General features: G+C 49.3%; 1 protein-coding gene across 1 annotated transcript in view; it reads left to right on the top strand.

The window, feature by feature from the left end:
• WSCD2 (WSC domain containing 2) overlaps nt 1-16429 on the top strand; it is a 134630-nt gene that overhangs the window by 46547 nt on the left and 71654 nt on the right. Inside the window, exon 2 of the mRNA XM_024196260.3 lies at nt 7171-8258. Coding sequence (XP_024052028.1) covers nt 7877-8258 — 382 coding nt within the window. The 5' untranslated portion in view covers nt 7171-7876. The remainder of the gene's footprint in view (nt 1-7170; nt 8259-16429) is intronic.

Raw genomic sequence — 16429 nt, 5'->3', positions numbered from 1 at the left:
TATCAGCATACAATCTGCTCATGCCAAGAGCTTGGTCCAGGCCTATGAAGGTGTATGCTTGTGTATTTGTGTCTGTGTCCGTGCTGACCCGTCTGCATTGCACACTACGTGGCATTCTCTTTGGGCGAGAGGGGCTAGACGGGCGCCATTAGAAACTGAGCATCCTCGGATCACTGAAGGGCAAAGGCCTGTCTTATTTGTGACCCTTTTCAACACCTCCGTCTCCTGTTTATTCTTCCCACCGACCCAGAGCAGGGCAAAGGGGAGAACAGAAGCTCAGGCACCAGCCAATCATTTTCAGGTCAGCAAGCTGGGCACCAGCAGAATGGGCAGCGTGTTCGGGCCATGTCTTAATGGCATGTGGGGCAGATTTTCATATGTGGGCACAATGGGTGCATCCCTGAGGATGCATAGGAAGGTTGGATGCCTGCAAGCCACTGCATGGGTGTGCACAGACGAGCCATTACCTGCTTTGTAGGCGCCGTTTTGTACCCTTTCAGTGGCTCTTTGACTTGGGTAGGCAACGGGGCAGGCGGATTCTGCCACCGCCATTATCCAGGCTGAGTGCTTGTGATTATGTAGCGCTCGCCTGACTGGTGAAATAACAGGGGAAATGTCGTATAAGGTGGTTCTGGTTCTTGTGACAGTCAGAAAAGAGACTCCTGCTTTAGACTTGCTTGGTGCTCTCCCTTAGGCCACCTTAAATATTTGCAGGAGGGGGGCTGGATTCTCCTTCACAATGCATTGCCGCAGACATCAGGACCAGGTGAATTCATTCATATTCGCCACCCTAGTGGCATGCAGCCATTCTCCTCTAAGGGAAATCCTTGGAAATTGGCCTTTGGAAGGCTGGGAATCGAATATTTAGGACTCAGCCACTTCCCAGCAGCAAAGATGCAATTTACAAAAAGTTAAAGTGAAACCAAAGTACCCCCTGAATTCGAGGGTTTTCATCGATTTCTCCCATTCGTTCCGACAAGGCCATGATTAACGGTGACCTTTTCCCTTCAGCACCTTTGTGACCGAATAGCTGCCGGCTCATTAAATATGAATCTGAATTAACAGCCAATCAGAAGAGGGGTTGCTGCTGGGGAATGACTGAAGCCCCTTTGATGACTTGGCTGTAAATTTGCTTTTCATTCGTTTGTGGGAGCCTGGCCTGAAGCATGACAGTCTCGAAGGGCTGTGATTAACGGGATGGTGCAAACGGCTACCCTGGGGATCAGTCTGCAGAGGCCTTGTTGCATACCAGGGACGGGAAACTCTTTGCCTCATTTCAAACCCAGCCGAATGTCCAGGCCATTATCGCATTTGTGTCCGGCTTTGGAAAGACGGGGAGGGGAGGAGGGGAGAACAGGAGAGGAGAAGGGAAAACGGTTGAAAGACAGACCCTACTGCAGCAGAGTGAATAGCAAATGTGCACGGAGTGTGGCACAACGGAGTGGAGGGGAAAAGAGTGAAAATGGATGCTGTACGTACATATATGTTGTACACCAGGCAGCTACTGATGTGTGTCTGTGTGCGTATGGCTGTGTGTATATCAGTGTGTGTGTGTGTGACTGTGTAAATCGCTGCATGAGAGGGTTATTCTATTCTTGCTAGAAAAATTCAGTAGAACTTCCCTAGCAATCGAATGGTATTAAAAAACAAATGTCGTCACTCTACCTTGTCACCATTATTACCAGGCATAAAGCCCTTCTAGTTCCGTAACACACCCTGGGGCTGTCAAGGCAGTCAGTAGCACGGCACATGTCTCAGCCCTCACCTGGCTGGCCCATGTCCCCAGAGGCCACGTTGGCCTTGGAAACTTTTATGTTGCAGATACACGGATACAAGTCTCCCTTCCCACCTGCTAATCAGCTCATTCATGAAACTGGAAACCTGCAGCTAACATTCCATTGCTCTTGTAATTCAGATGGTTAATTGCTTTTGGCTACTTACCTGGTCACTTTTTAAAAAGTGGTGTCAATTCCTTCCTGACCCGAAGCGGGAAATCGCTTCTGGCCTGAAGCATGTGGATGGATCACACTTGTGGTTTGTATCCTAGCTAGCATAACTGCAGCGTTTAGTGCTCATGCCTGATACACAGTATGGCCTTTTTATAAAGGCCTCTAATTTTGCTTCCTCAATGAACCATAGCCACAAGCAACAGAATATGGATGCCTGAGTGCTTGGTTACCCCTTGAACAGAGACATAGGCAGTCAAGTATGCTTAGTTAGATGGAATATCCTGCGGTACCCCTGACCTGATGCCACCCATCACTAGTATCTACTGCAGAACACAGGGAAATAAGAATCTTGTGAGAGACGCTCTGGGGTGGGGCTGGGGATGACGATTTTGGGTGCAGGAGGGGGCTCAGGGCTGGGGCAGGGGCTTGGAGTGAAGGGGGGTGAGGGCTCCGGCTGGGGGTGTGGGGCTGGGGATGAGGGATTTGGGCTGCAGGAAGGTGCTCCGGGCTGGGACCAATGGGGTCCGGAGGGTGGGAGGTGGATCAGGGCTGGGGTAGGGGGTTGGGGCACGGTTGGTGGCGCTTACCTCAAGCAGCTCCCAGAAGCAGGGGCATGTCCTGCCTCTGGCTTCTGTGCTTGATGACGCCATTTCCAGGGGTCATTTTCCTGACACGAGCTGCTCTTGGGTACATTCCTCTTGCCCACAATAAGAACTTGTGCCTTTTGGGATGTGTGGCCCAAGAAAGTTGAGACGGTGCCAGTCGTGTCTGGGGTCCAGATGGATCTTGTGTGGCCGGAGAGGAGTCAGGACAGGGGCTGGAGAAGGCTACTTTCTCGTCAGCATTGCGGTGGTAGCTGAGGCAGCAGAGATACCAAGGCTAAGAGCCAGGCTTTTCGCAAAGCCTATGTAGCCCCCATGTGCTGAGCAGCTCGTCTGAAAATCGAGCTGTAAGTGTCACTGTGGGAGCTGCTGGGAGTGGAGCCAGTTTGAAAATCTGGCCTCGTTTGTGGGGGCTGAGCTCGTTTGAAAACCTGACCTCCCGGGGGAGCAAGTCGCTAGGAAAGGGGCCCGGGCATGGAAGGAATTCACACAGGTATCTTTGCACAACAGAGCAATAGACACACAGCTAGGGCAGTTTGACAGGCAGGAGCGGAACAATGGCTGGGTTGGCTAATCCGGAGAGAAAGGCTGGTTTTGTGGAGCAGCAATCAGGAGAGCCGAGTTCTATCACTTACTCTCACTGTGCCTCAGTTTCTCCATCTAATAACACCAACCTATCTGGCCGGGGTTTATGAGGCTTATACTGGTGAAGCCTGTTGAGATTTTCAGATAGCAGGAACCCTGGAAGCGCAAATTGTCTATGGCGTGTTACTTTGATTAGGGAGGGAAATATGAATGTAAAATCCATCCTTTTTCTAAGTGCACATAACCAAGGAACATCTGTTTGTTGGAGAGCATTAATTGGAAACAATGACCGTGACCGAACCTCCCTCTGCACTCAGATGTGTGCTCTATTAGGCAGGCTGCAATGAGGAGTTTGTTGCGATGCTGGATGGCTTTGTAGTGGAGGGGTTTCTGATGGCTGCTTCTCATCTGTCATGCAGAACGGCCTGGAAAATGCAAGAGAACGACCACATTTAGGGAGCGCTTCATGGGGCTGTCCAGGTCCGGGTGTTTTTTGGTCTGGAAATAACCTATTTCTGGGTTGCATTGGATTAGAAACACCAGGAGAACAGCTGAGCCAGCTACATGTTGGTCCTTAATATTTTCTAGTCTTCAGTGAAGCTAGGGGCAGAGAGACACATTCAGTAAAGAAATAATGGGTGGAAAGTTATTGGAACTGTAATACCCCGCCCCCCGGTTTGGGTTCAGGGAAAGCTTTAGGCAGAGGTTTGGGTCCCTTCTGCTTTTCAGTGAACTAGCCAGTGCATCCCTACATAGGGCCAGATCTCCAGCTGGTATAAAGTGATGTTGCTCCATTGAAGACAAGGCTCCTCGGTGTCATGCAGTAGCAGCAGCTCCGTGCTTTCCCAGAGGCACCAGGGAAGACCCATGAAGCACAGACAGCTGTGCAGATTTAGCCCAGCTGAGGATCTGGCCCATTTTGTCAGAACCTCCTGTCTGGAGCCCAGGAGCGAGTATGGCGTTTGCACAAGGAGAAGAAGCCGGGTTGAGCTGTTCAGGTTGCACTCTTTGCTTGTGGTCCTACTCTCCTTTTTCTGTGCTTACGCAGGCTGTGCGCATGACCTGCATGCCCCCTATGCAGCACTTCAACCCTGTGTGTGCAAAGAGCCTAGTGCAGGTGCTCTGCTCTGCCCGGAATTTCACCTCTCGTTTTCCCCTCTAAGCGCATCTTGGGGCTTGTCTTCACGTACAGCGCTACAGTGCAGAGTTCTCAGCTGTGCCACTGTAGTGCTTTAGTGAAGACACTACTACGCCATTGGTAGAGCATCTCCCGTCAGTGTAGTTCATCGACCTCCTCGAGAGGCGGTAGCTGTGTCAACGGGAGAAGCTCTCCCGCCAACATAGCACTGTCTACACCAGGGCTTAGGTCGGTATAACTCTTGTCGCTCGGGGTGTGGATTTTTCATGCCCATGAGTGACGTAATTCTACTGTTACAGGTCTGGAGCGTAGACCTGACGTTAGTCACAAAAGAACTGGTACATTCTCTGGGGGATGGTTTTGTCACCACCTCCTCAACTCTGATATGGGAAACAGGGAGTCTCTTTTGTCATTATGAGGAAGCTGAACAGGTACCTGTAGCATGGCCACCGTGGCTTATGATCGTGTCTGATTTAGCAAGCGAAGGCGAATCCAGGCTGAGCAGTGCTTAGATGGGAGACTTCCAATGAAATCTCAGGTTGGAGTTCAGTGGGTGGTAGTCTGGGACCAATTGAACTGAGCCACTATGAACCAATGGGAGGAGGGAGAGCTCAGTGGTTTGAGCATTGGCCTGCTAAACCCAGGGTTGTGAGTTCAATCCTTGAGGGGGCCATTTAGGGATCTGGGGCAAAAATCTGTCTGGGGATTGGTCCTGCTCTGAGCAGGGGGTTGGACTGATATTCTATGATTCTATAATGCCACCACATGATCCTGGGGAGAGCAGGAGGGCCTGTGCTGATGGGAGTTGTGGCAGAGGTAGGGTGACCAGACAGGGGGTGGGAGGTAATAGGAGCCTATATAAGAAAAAGACCCAAAAATCGGGACTGTCCCTATAAAATCGGGACATCTGGTCACCCTAGGCAGAGGTATAATCTCTGACCGCTGCAGGGGGCATTCAAGATCCAGAGCCTGTTAATGAAGCAGGGTGTTAATATGAAGAGAGCAATTTTCAAAAGTGCCTTGGGAGCCTGCAGCATAAAACGTCATTTGCATTATGGTCACCTGACCATGGACCGGCCCCTTTGGACAGAATCAGAGCCGGGTCGCTGCTATTGGTTACTAAATTACTCCCCCGGCTCTAGGCTCTTTCTCAGCAAAGAGGCGTCCTGCCATCAGTGGGGGTTTTATCATCAAGTGCATGAGAATTTCATCAGAAGAGTCAGCCCTGGTTGCTTCCAGCTGTTGTGCTCTAAGAACTGGGAAATTCCAATGTTGCTCTGCCCTTGAGGCCTCTCGCCTTGGGTGAGGGAGGCAGTCGGGGGCTGAGATACAAGACAATCCCTCTGAGTCAGCAGGGACTTCTCAAAGCAGCGCATGGTTTCGATGAGGGGATCGGGGGCTTTGCGGTGACACATTTTTGAGGGAAGTTGATCCTCAAGAACTGAATGGCCTGATAGCAAAGGTTGGATCCAAACAAGGTGCAGGCAGGTGCTGTGCAAGCGTCTCATTTTAGTTCTGCCAGTACATTTGCAGTCTCCCCCGCCATTGTAGCCCTGGGATGTTCCCTGCACCGGCTCTGCTGATGATGCCCCTCCCCCTGCTATGCCAGCCAGGAGCGCCTTCCTCCTGGCTCTGCCAACAACCCTCAGTTTTGACTGGGCTCTAGGACACTGGTCTCTGCCATTCTCCTTTGACTCTCTTGTGCAGGAATTCCCCGCTGTGCATGGAGATTCGCTATGATATGCATAGGACTAGCAGCCTACCAGCTTCATAATGACCTGACCAGGCTTGAAGTCCAGTCTTCAGCCACAAAAGGCTCACACAGGCTCTCCAGAAACTGAAAATCAGAGCTGGTTTAAAAGATCTTGCCTGTTTCACAGCAACCCCTCACGCTGCACCTCAGGCTCACTGGAGAGCCCTTACCATCCCTTCTGCTCATAATGAGCACAGTTTAAGGAGGTTTAGCTGTTCAATGTTGGTGAAAATGTAGACAGCTAATCATTCCTCCATGTGGAACCATATGCCAGGCCAACAGGGAGTTTGTAGGAACAATAAGACACATGTGCTTTGAACCCAGTCTCATCGACCGGTTGGCTGGGTGTTCTCCGAGAAGTCTGCCTTTGCTCAAACTGTGACGGGAACAGATGCAGGCAGTTGTGTGGGGATGTGGCTTTCCACACACCATGGCAGGAAGGCGATGCACAAAGATGCTGCAATCCTCTGCCAGCTGATTGAAAGATTTAGCATCTGTAGAGGCTTTGGAGTGGAGGGAAAGGTAATTAAAATATAACGCAATGCGAAAAAGGCTGGTCAACAGGCTGGAAACATCAGAACTCCTGCTCCAAATACTTATATAGAAAAGTGTCAAACATTCTGATCCGATTCTAAGGATTCAAATTATTTGGAGAATCTGCAGAAAACTTAGTGTCACAGTGGTATTCATATTATATTGTGATGAAGTAGGTAAGTAGGTAGGTAGGTAGAGAGAGAGAGTCTCACTATTCTCCACTTGATGGCATCATAACTCATCTGTATGACATAGGCCCTATACTGCTGATAGCTAATAGGGATTCTCCCTTAGCTAGCAGGGACCTGTGCTTTCGTAGCAGGAGAATTTGAGTTCTATCCTGTCTGAATCCAGGAAATTCCAAGTGGCCGCAGTGTACGACACAGTGACAACTGTAACATGCCTGGACAGTCCTGGATTTCTTATAATACTAGGTTAATTTGCAAATATCCCAGACTGCTAAGCTTCAAAAGGAAAGAAGAGGATTTGTGTTTTATCTTGACTGGGATCTGTCTGGGGGAGGGTATGCAGCTTCAAATGCTATAAATCTGTCCCTGCTAAAGCCTTCCGAACACTTTTCTAATGATTGTCTTTCCTTTTGACTTGCAGGTGGAGATTTCTTGTCCTGAAACCGAAATGAATGGAGATTCATTAAACAAAGGGCTCCAGTCAGTATTCCGTACCTGGAGACGCATCCAGGGACCTTTCATTCTTTCGCTGAAAGGGAGACCGTGCCATTTCCATTACAGAAATGCCTGCAAGAACCAGCGCTGAGGAGCTGAAAGCGGAGAAAGCCAGTGAGGGGAGCCGTGTCAGCTGATCAGCTTTCAAATCGCCTTCAAACACTCATTTTTCTTAACATGATCCCGCCATCAATGGAGTCTCCAGAGCACCCCTTAGGAACGTTAACAGGAGAAGAATAAAATGGAGCCAAATGGTACTGTGATTTGCTTTGAGAAATACCTCGTTTTCTTAGCACAAAACGGGAACTGAAAAATAGACTTTCCATCCCCTACCCCAGCCCCTTTGGACTTTATAGAATTCTAAAATATTTTTGTATGAGTTCAGTATGCAGTCCCGTTCTGCTTTAGTGGCTACTTATTGATCCCAAAATAATACCAGGGGAGAATACTTCAGCAGCTGAACCAGTGCAGCGGGACGGCTGACAAAAGGCCATTGTCCTCCCTTTCCCACTTATCTTATATCAGCTGGTTTTGACCCAATCTTGTGCACTTGAAGAGAGAGTGGTGAGACTAGAGTTGCTGTCTTTGCTCTGCGACTTCCCACCCAACACAAGGCGAGTAATGAAGGCGCTATGGCCAAATTACTGGTAAAGTTCCAGCGTTATTTTAGGCGGAAACCCGTGCGCTTCTTCACTCTGATCGCGCTGTACCTGACGGCCGGGAGCCTGGTGTTTCTGCACTCTGGGTTTGCGGGGGAGCCCACCATCTCAGAGAATGAACCCAACCCCCTGGATGGCACCAGCGAAGGGGCAGCGTTTCAGTACCTGGGGGTGGTTCAGCTCGGGAGGGGGTTCAAGGAGACCCCGGAGGCTCGGAATTCTGTCCGGAGGTATGGGCCGTGGTTCAAGAGCGTTTCCAAGGATACGCCAGAGAGGAACAAAATGGGGGACTATGGCGGGGCCTGGAGCAGAGCTCTCAAAGGGAGGAAGGTCCGTGAGAAAGAGGAGGACAGAGGTAAGATTCTGATGGGGCTATGGGAAGAGAGGCTGAATAGCAGCGTATATTCACAGCAGGGAAGAGGCACAGACTCATAGCAAACCTCCCGGGCAAAATCCTGGCCCCGCAGGAGTCAAGGGGAGTTTTGTCCCTGATATTTGCTCCTCCATCCCCTTGTAGGGCATTTTCTAGGGCTTTAGCGATTCTGGTTTTTGATAATTCACCCAACCCAGCTTCCCCCACTTCCTTTGGGAAATGATGCCTCCAGCCAGGAGAATTTCCCCCCCAGATATTCAGCCTGAGGTTTCCTTTGCTCATTTTCATCTCGTAATAAGTCCTAGTCCAAGGGCCTCAGACCCAAACAATCCACCTCCCCTAGGGTGTTTATAAGTGGTGCTTGCAAACATCCAACGGACCCTCAGGGAACTTTCAAGAGGATAACTGCTAAGAGAAGAGAAACACAAGTTGAATCTTAGGTCCAATTTATGTCCCATTGGCCCCATGGATTTGAATATGCTCTTGTGTCTCCTGCATTGAGCGAGTCTCATTTGCTAGGCACACCTGGAGCCAGATTCTGATCTCAATTACACTATCTTATGTCTCCATTGGCTTTGGTGGGGTTACTCTCAATGTACGTTGGTGTAACTGAGATTAGCAAGGGTCTTCATCTTGCCCTGTATTTTTACTGGCGCCAGCCTGCAGGAACACTAATCTGAAAACAACCTGAGCTTCGCCCCTGGGGGTGCGTTGAAATCCACTCACTTTTAATGGTCCCGCTGGATGCCTAATTGAAAGGCTGAGGAAGATCGAAACCCACACATTCAAGTGAGTTTCTGTTTCCCAAGCGTTCTGTGCATTGGAGCTGATAAGGCAGCACTGCAGTGGATCAGTGATGTTTCTAAGCCAGCCAAAGAGCTTGCACCAAAATCAGCATCCTCAATCTCTTTGTGTCTATATGAACTATCCATCCCTGAGCTGTTCAGCTTTGGCACCATGACGGGGGACCGAGAGGGCACTGGGGACAGACCAACACCCGTCAGTCCCTCCTAATCCCCTTTTAAACATAGATTATCTCAGTTTTAAATGAAACCTGCTACTGATTTTACCCTCAGCTGACAGCGTCTTTTGTGTGGTGACTTATTGCGCGGCTTCTGATGTGCTTATCGTCTCTGAGAACCTAATTTACAGGACTTGACAGGACAGTTATTGTATGAGGGATGCAGAGCAATCATAGGTTCTGTTTCTTTACCGAGCAGGGTGGCGTAGCCGGCTTTGTCTATTCCCAGTCATTATTTCCATTCGTGCCAGAGGGTGTCACACAGGCTTGGTCCACACTGGGGCGGGGGATCGATATAGGAAACGCAACTTCAGCTACGAGAATAGCGTAGCTGAAGTCGACGTTTCCTATATCGAACTAAAAATACCTACTTCGGGTCCACGCGGCGCAGGCAGGCTCCCCCGTCGACAGCGCTTCCTCCTCTTGGCGAGCAGGAGTTCCGCAGTCGACGGGGGAGCGCTTCTGGGATCGATCTATCGCGTCCAGATGAGACGCGAGAGATCGATCCCAGAAGATCGATCTCTACCCGCCGAATTAGGCGGGTAGTGTGGACCAGCCCACAGAGAGGCAGCACGTCATCCATTTCTTTAGCAAGAAAAGGCATTCTGCATCTTTTTGCTTAACGCTGCCCTGCATGGGTGTTTGCTGCGCGGAGCAGACGGCAAGAGCCAAATAAACTCAAAACCTACTTCAGGAGCTACCTGATTTCCTCCGCGTGTTCTGAACATTCCCGCTGCTCCACAAGGAGTTTCTAAAAGCATCCGTGCCATCGGTACGAACTGTGAGACGAATGGATCACCTCGCTCCGGTGCTGTAGTTATAGTGGTCTTGTTGCTTACCCTGAAACATTTGCCAGACTGCCAGCCCAGAAAGACACTGACATGCCTTTGATCATGAAGACACCTTAGCAATATTTATTGTTATTAATACTTCTGGTACGCCTCACGTGCTTAACGTGGGCATTCTGGGTGAATGGGTGGATGCAAATTCCTTCTAAAGTAATGGGAAATTAAAGTACAGCCAATTACATTTGCAGTAGGCTCTCAGATTTGCTGTCTAGATGTCCTGATATACCAACTGTCCTTCTCGCTGTAGGTAAATAATGTACAATATATTGTGGATCGGCTAAAATGTTGTTAATTACCCAGGATATGCTCATTTAGTTGTTCTTGTTGGTTTTTAAAAGCTCACGTATTTACCCGTCGGATGAGTAAACGCAGACAAACACGCACTCACTGAGGTACTCTAAGGCTGCATTTTCAGAAGCGCTCACGGCATCTGGCTCGCTCCGTTTTGGGGCCTACTCCAGGAGAGCGGGGGCTGTTTGGTACCTTGGGAAATCAGGCCCCAAATGGCTCAAGTTGAGCACCCAAAACTAGTGGCCACTTTTGAAAATCCCGTCTCGTATGCCAGAGTTAATGCTTCATACCCGGGATAAGCCTCCCTTTAGAAAATTGTCCTACATATGCTGATGGCATTAAATATCAGACGACAGCAACAGGATGAGGTGTCAGGAGAGTACCCAATGATGACACAAAATTACCTGCAATCAGTGTTCCCAGATCTGAAGATGAACGGGAACGGTACATTTACAAGGCAGTTAGACTCTGCAAATACACTTTGCCTTGAGTTCTCAATCTACTGTTTTTTCCCCCGTGAAGCACTAACTTGCATCTTTGGTTGAGTGTGAATGCTGTTACCATTTGTTGTCATTAATAAAGTGGGCTGGTGAGAAGAAGCAATATAGCATATTGCTACAGTGCGGTGCACCTGTGACAGCAGCATAATAGATTGCCTTGGTATTTAGGGAAATAGCGGCAGTATTATCCATGATGGGAACCCAAAATGAAATACGAAAAAGCAGCAGTAACTACTGATAATGGCTCCAGCAGCAGATTATATTTTTGAAGATGATTTTTTCCATAGCTTTTCCCAGGGAAGGCTTATGTGGACCAGTAGTTATTGCAAAAACACATGGTTCTGTTCTGTTGCAAAAACACAGAGTTAAAAATGTGCTGCGTCCACAGGAACGACGAGACCGCCTGCAAAACCAGACAAACCCATAGTGAGGCATTAGGAAGCTGAGCATGTGAAGGAACGTTGGTAGCATTCACATGTCCCCCTGTTGTGAACTAATTCAGTGTCTCTCTATCTGTTCCCCGAGATAGTTCTGTGAGCGTCCTGCTTGATTTAGCATTAATGGGCGAGTGTCCTGCAGTTAGCAACGCTTTTCTCGTCATTTGGAAAACGAGCTCAACTAGTTGAGTCAGTTGGTTACAAGCCGGTAATCTATTCCCAGGCGTTTCCCCTCTAGGTCATAGGCTGGCATCTGGCCCATACAAGCTGCGAAAAAGGCTCAGCAACAATTGGCAAACAGATAAAAGGTTTTAATTCATTCACAGCGAATGTTTCGACCAGCTCTGGTTGTAGGGATCAATGTTGGTGGTTCTGGGCTGTGGAGGTGCAAAGGAGGACTGGAAAAGACATAAAGGAGGTGGGATGTACAAGATACCCAAGAGGTGATGGCTTCTCTTAATCTGTTCACAGAATATGATCCCTGTGTATTTGCTTTACCTCTGAGTCCCTGGACATTTTGCAGCATCAGCCCCTTTGTACAGAATCTGAGCATCGAGGGACAATAAACGTTACAGGCCAATTCCGATTAACTTCCACCCTCAGCTCCCAGTGGTGTGGGTGGGAATTGTGGTGCGCAGCAGCCCCTCAGCAAATGCTCTGCACCAAACAGGATTAGGCCCGAAACAATACTCCTAGGCGCTGCATGCTGTGTGTTCGAATGGCTGCAGCAGTGAACCAGCCAGGAACTCACCTCTGCACCGTGGGTGCAGAAATGATTGTTAATTGGCTGATATTTTGTGTTCCATCTGGAATTCCCCTGCATTTGGCGTTTGCTCTAGAATAGCAACTGTCACTCATGCGACAAGGAGCTTGTGTAAAATGTCCACACACAAAGCCACGGCAAAGAGATGATGGACGCGCACAACTCCCCTCGCAAGCTGGTGCCATTCGCTGAGCATGCCGCCCCCGCCACCTTTCATCTTGCCAGGTGTGCAGACAGGAATATGATCTCACCAGTGTGCATGGGAATCTGTATGTATAACTCCCAGGGACAGTGAGTATGGAGATGACAACATACCCCCAGTTAGTTGGGATTTCATATTAATATGCCAGATGAGTAACCAGTGAAACATTTAATTTTTCACAGAAGTAACCTTCCGTGGAAATGTTCCACTGAGAGGCTGAGTATGTATTTCTCGGGGGGGGGGGGGGGGGAAATGCTGTCATAAATCTGTGGCAAGCTAGGAATTTCACAGCTCTCACTATGCTGTGCACCACGGATCTGCCTCTCAGGTCCTCGGTTTCCAAAATCACATCCGCCAGCCGCTTTAGCTCAAGTTGGATCACCGTTGGCAATTAGCAGTATAGGGCCTATGAATCACAGTTGAATGGTTCTTATTTAATCTAGTAGAGGACAATGATGCAAATGCTCTCTAGACAGTTCATTGCAATGCTCTGTAGTGGCAGCTAAGTCATTTCAGGTCGCTCCAATCCCCTAATAAAGAAGCTTTTCCAAAGCTGGAAAAAAGTAAATACCCTCCAGCCAAGTGACTTTCATGTCACATAACAGGAGACGGGAAATATAATGCCCAAATCAATAATCTGCCCTTTCCCCTCCAGCCTTGTGGTGTTCTTACCCTTACAACAGAGGAATCTGTGGAAACCCACTTCTGAAACGCGTTTGGTCGTGTTCATTAGATTAATTTGGATTGACACGCAGAGAATCTCTACCAGATGGTTAGCGAGAATCAGCTGTCTGTCACCATAAAAAACCATGCAGCATTCCTGTTCCTGGCCATATGTAATGTGTCCACTGCAATTAACTGCTGATAAAATGGCTTCTAATTCCTAACGATGGAGATGGGGATTGACGCAGGGAGATGCTATCGTTATCAATGCACAGTGGTGCTGGCCATGAGCGACAAGAGTTGGACTCCACACTTGCGTCAGCGACTCCTAGAAAAGGGGCTACTTTGTGTGCCGAGGGAAAGCAGATGCTGCTACCACTCAGTTTATACCTTAGTTCCCAGCAAGTGACCGGCCCAAATAGTATTCAGAAGAATCTTTGAGTTCAGTAAAGCCAGTTCATCCGTAAGAAACCTCTGCCGGCTTTCTGCTAAATCATCAGTAGAGAAACAGCCCAATCCGAGACGGGGCTGCATGTGAGACAGAGGGAGACTTTGGGGTTGTATTCAGTACATTCTGGCAAAGCCCCATCTGCATAAGTTTCCCTGCATTTTGAAGCGCAGATATTGTACACGCTACTGTATTTATTAGCACTTTCCTTGTTTGTTTGTTTTATAATGCTCAGTGCTCGGACCGGGTATAAGCAGCTATGGCCGTAATTAACAAGAGTAAGCGAGAGCCAACGAGGCCCGAGTGAGATGTTTGTGAGCAAATGGAGCCTGAACGAGATCTGAGTAGACCAAATAGAGACAATCGGGTGGATTCACCAGTATGGACTGGCAGTAACCACACCCTACTCAAGGGCCTTCCACAGGGTGAAACCGGTGTAAGGGAGGACAGAATTGGGCCCAGTGTGTGTGCCCATGCTCCCTTCTTAATCAAGGCTCTACTGCCTAACCTGCGAGCGCTCCTTCTTCCAGCTTGGGTTGACATACCTGTGCTAGCTTTGATCACAGGTATGCGTCGCAATGCGCAGCGGCATGGACTAGCTGCCCAAGTATGCACCTCGGGTCTTGGATGGGATTATACTCGAACTGTTAGCCCATGCTGCTGTTTTTAGTGTGCGAGCTTGGTCAAAGTTAGCGTGTGTATGTCTATCCGAGCTGGAAAGGACACCGCCAGTGGCACTGTGGACATCCCCCTAGAGTCTTCAAGTACATAAAAGGTTGTTACTAGGAGGAGGGAGAAAAATTGTTCTTCTTAACTTCTGAGGACAGGACAAGAAGCAGTGGGCTTAAATTGCAGCAAGGGAGGTTTAGGTTGGACATTAGGAAAAAGTTCCTAACTCTCAGGGTGGTTAAGCACTGGAATAATTTGCCTAGGGAGGTTGTGGAGTCTCCATCATTGGAGAATTTTAAGAGCAGGTGAGACAAATACCTGTAAGGGCTGGTCTAGATAATACTCAATCATGCTGTGAGTGCAGGGGACTGGACTAGATGACCTCTTGATAGGGTGACCAAATGTCCCGATTTTATAGGGACAGTCCCGATTTTTGGGTCTTTTTCTTATATAGGCTCTCACTCCTTGTCCCGATTTTTCACACTTGCTGTCTGGTCACCCTACCTCTCAAGGTCCCTTCCAGTGCTATGATTCTATGCTTCCTTTGTGCCCTCCATTGGAAATGTGTCCCTCTGTTCTTCAGCCATTCACTGCCCAGCTGTGCGGCTTTTCAGAGAAGCGAGCTGTGTTCCTGTAACGTATGTCGCAGTCTGAGGGTCCGAGCACGTGCTCTCCTGCGAGCACCTCATTCAGGGGTTGTCTCTTTGCTGTGTCTGTTTGGCATTTGGGGGGTGGTTGGGTGGGGGTTAGTTGCTTGTGATGTTTGGGAGCTTGGGCTCGGTGATCTGGTGATCCCTTCTGGCCTTAAACCCTATGCCTTTATAACACACTCTTGGCAAAATTCTCTGCTGGGCAGAGGTGACAGCACAAGGCCCAGGCCTCACCTCAGACCAATTTTGTAGGGTTATGCGGTGCCTAGTCCTTGTGTGGACCTCCCCACAGAGGCGAATTTCTCCAGCTGTGAATTGCTGATGACACTAACCATGACCTTAGGAAAGGAGAAACACCCTTAACAAGCTGGCTAAACGCACCCCTGGCGTATGGCCCCAGGCTGTAACTTGGTGACACTCCTGCTAAAATCACAAATACCAGTCCCGTCCGTCCTCCTGCCCCATTGCTGGAGGCTTTCTGCTACCCCAGAGCCGTCGGGCGCAAACCTAATAGCATTGCATACAGCAATTAGTGTGTAAACCCTTTAGAACAGAACTGTATTTAGGCTGGAGAAACTGTGCGTACCAAACACGCAAGGCCTTTGATCTGCAGCCTTCAGGATAAGGGTAGATATTTATTTTAATGCCACCCTAAAGCTAAGCCCTGAGAAATTCTTTCATCCTGCTTTTAACTAACAGTTAATGCCCCGTGAGCCAGCAGAGAACGTGGAGGAGCAGACGCAGAAGCCAGCGCAGCCGAGTGACTTCTGCCAGCTCCAAAAGAGCTACAGGCAGTAGGCTCTCGCTCTGCAGAGCAGACCTCGGCAGCATCCACGCCTTGCACTTCCTTAGCATCAGCTGTCTGGGGATCTTAAAATACTTTGTAAACATTAGTGAACTAGCCCCATGATTCTTCCTGGAGGTAGTGGAATATCATCAACCCCATTATACAGGTGGGGAAAGTGAGGCATCGAGAGGTTGAGTGACCAATCCAGGGTCACGCTGAAAGTCAGTAGCAGAGCTGAGATTGGAACAAATGAATCTTGCTGCCCAGCCCCCCCCCCATCCCCCAGCGCTCTAACCACTAAACTGCACACCCCACCCAGAGCAGGGTATGCAAGTCAGCAACCTTGACTCATACAGTTTCGCTTCTTCTTTCAGTCACTACATTACTCTACTTCCTGGGTGTGGTTATAGAACCCAGGAGTCCTGACTGCAGGTCCCCTGCTCTAACCACTAGGAACCCGTTCCATTCCCAGTGCCAGGATCCCTAGGCCAAGAGAACTGTCTGACTCAGCTGTAGTCAATCCCACTGAACGCATTCCTGGACATCGCGAGTTTGTTTTAGCGGAGATGGTGCCACGTGTTGTTATGTCCAGATGCCAAGTAGCTAGGCCCAGAGGCTCAAAGCTATTTAGGTGCCTCCTTTCCCATGGGAGTTAGGCACCTAAATACCTTTGAGAATCTGGGCCGAAAAGCCTTGCCTGCTGCAAGCCCTTCCTTGGCGCAGCAGAAAAGCCTCTAGGGGCAGCAGCCAGATAGGAAGAGCCTGGGGGGTTGAGACTCCACCTCGCAATCCGAGTGACAGCAGGCGGTCAGGTTCACCTGCGGTCCTGAGGAGAGCACGGGAGTGTATCAAAGTCCGAGTGAGACCATGTGCT

Source organism: Terrapene carolina, unplaced genomic scaffold, assembly GCF_002925995.2.
Source record: "Terrapene carolina triunguis isolate 2854851 unplaced genomic scaffold, T_m_triunguis-2.0 Scaffold234, whole genome shotgun sequence".
Lineage (NCBI taxonomy): Eukaryota > Metazoa > Chordata > Testudines > Emydidae > Terrapene > Terrapene triunguis.
Note: the sequence above shows the minus strand (reverse complement) of the source record. Positions and strands in the feature narration are given on the sequence as shown.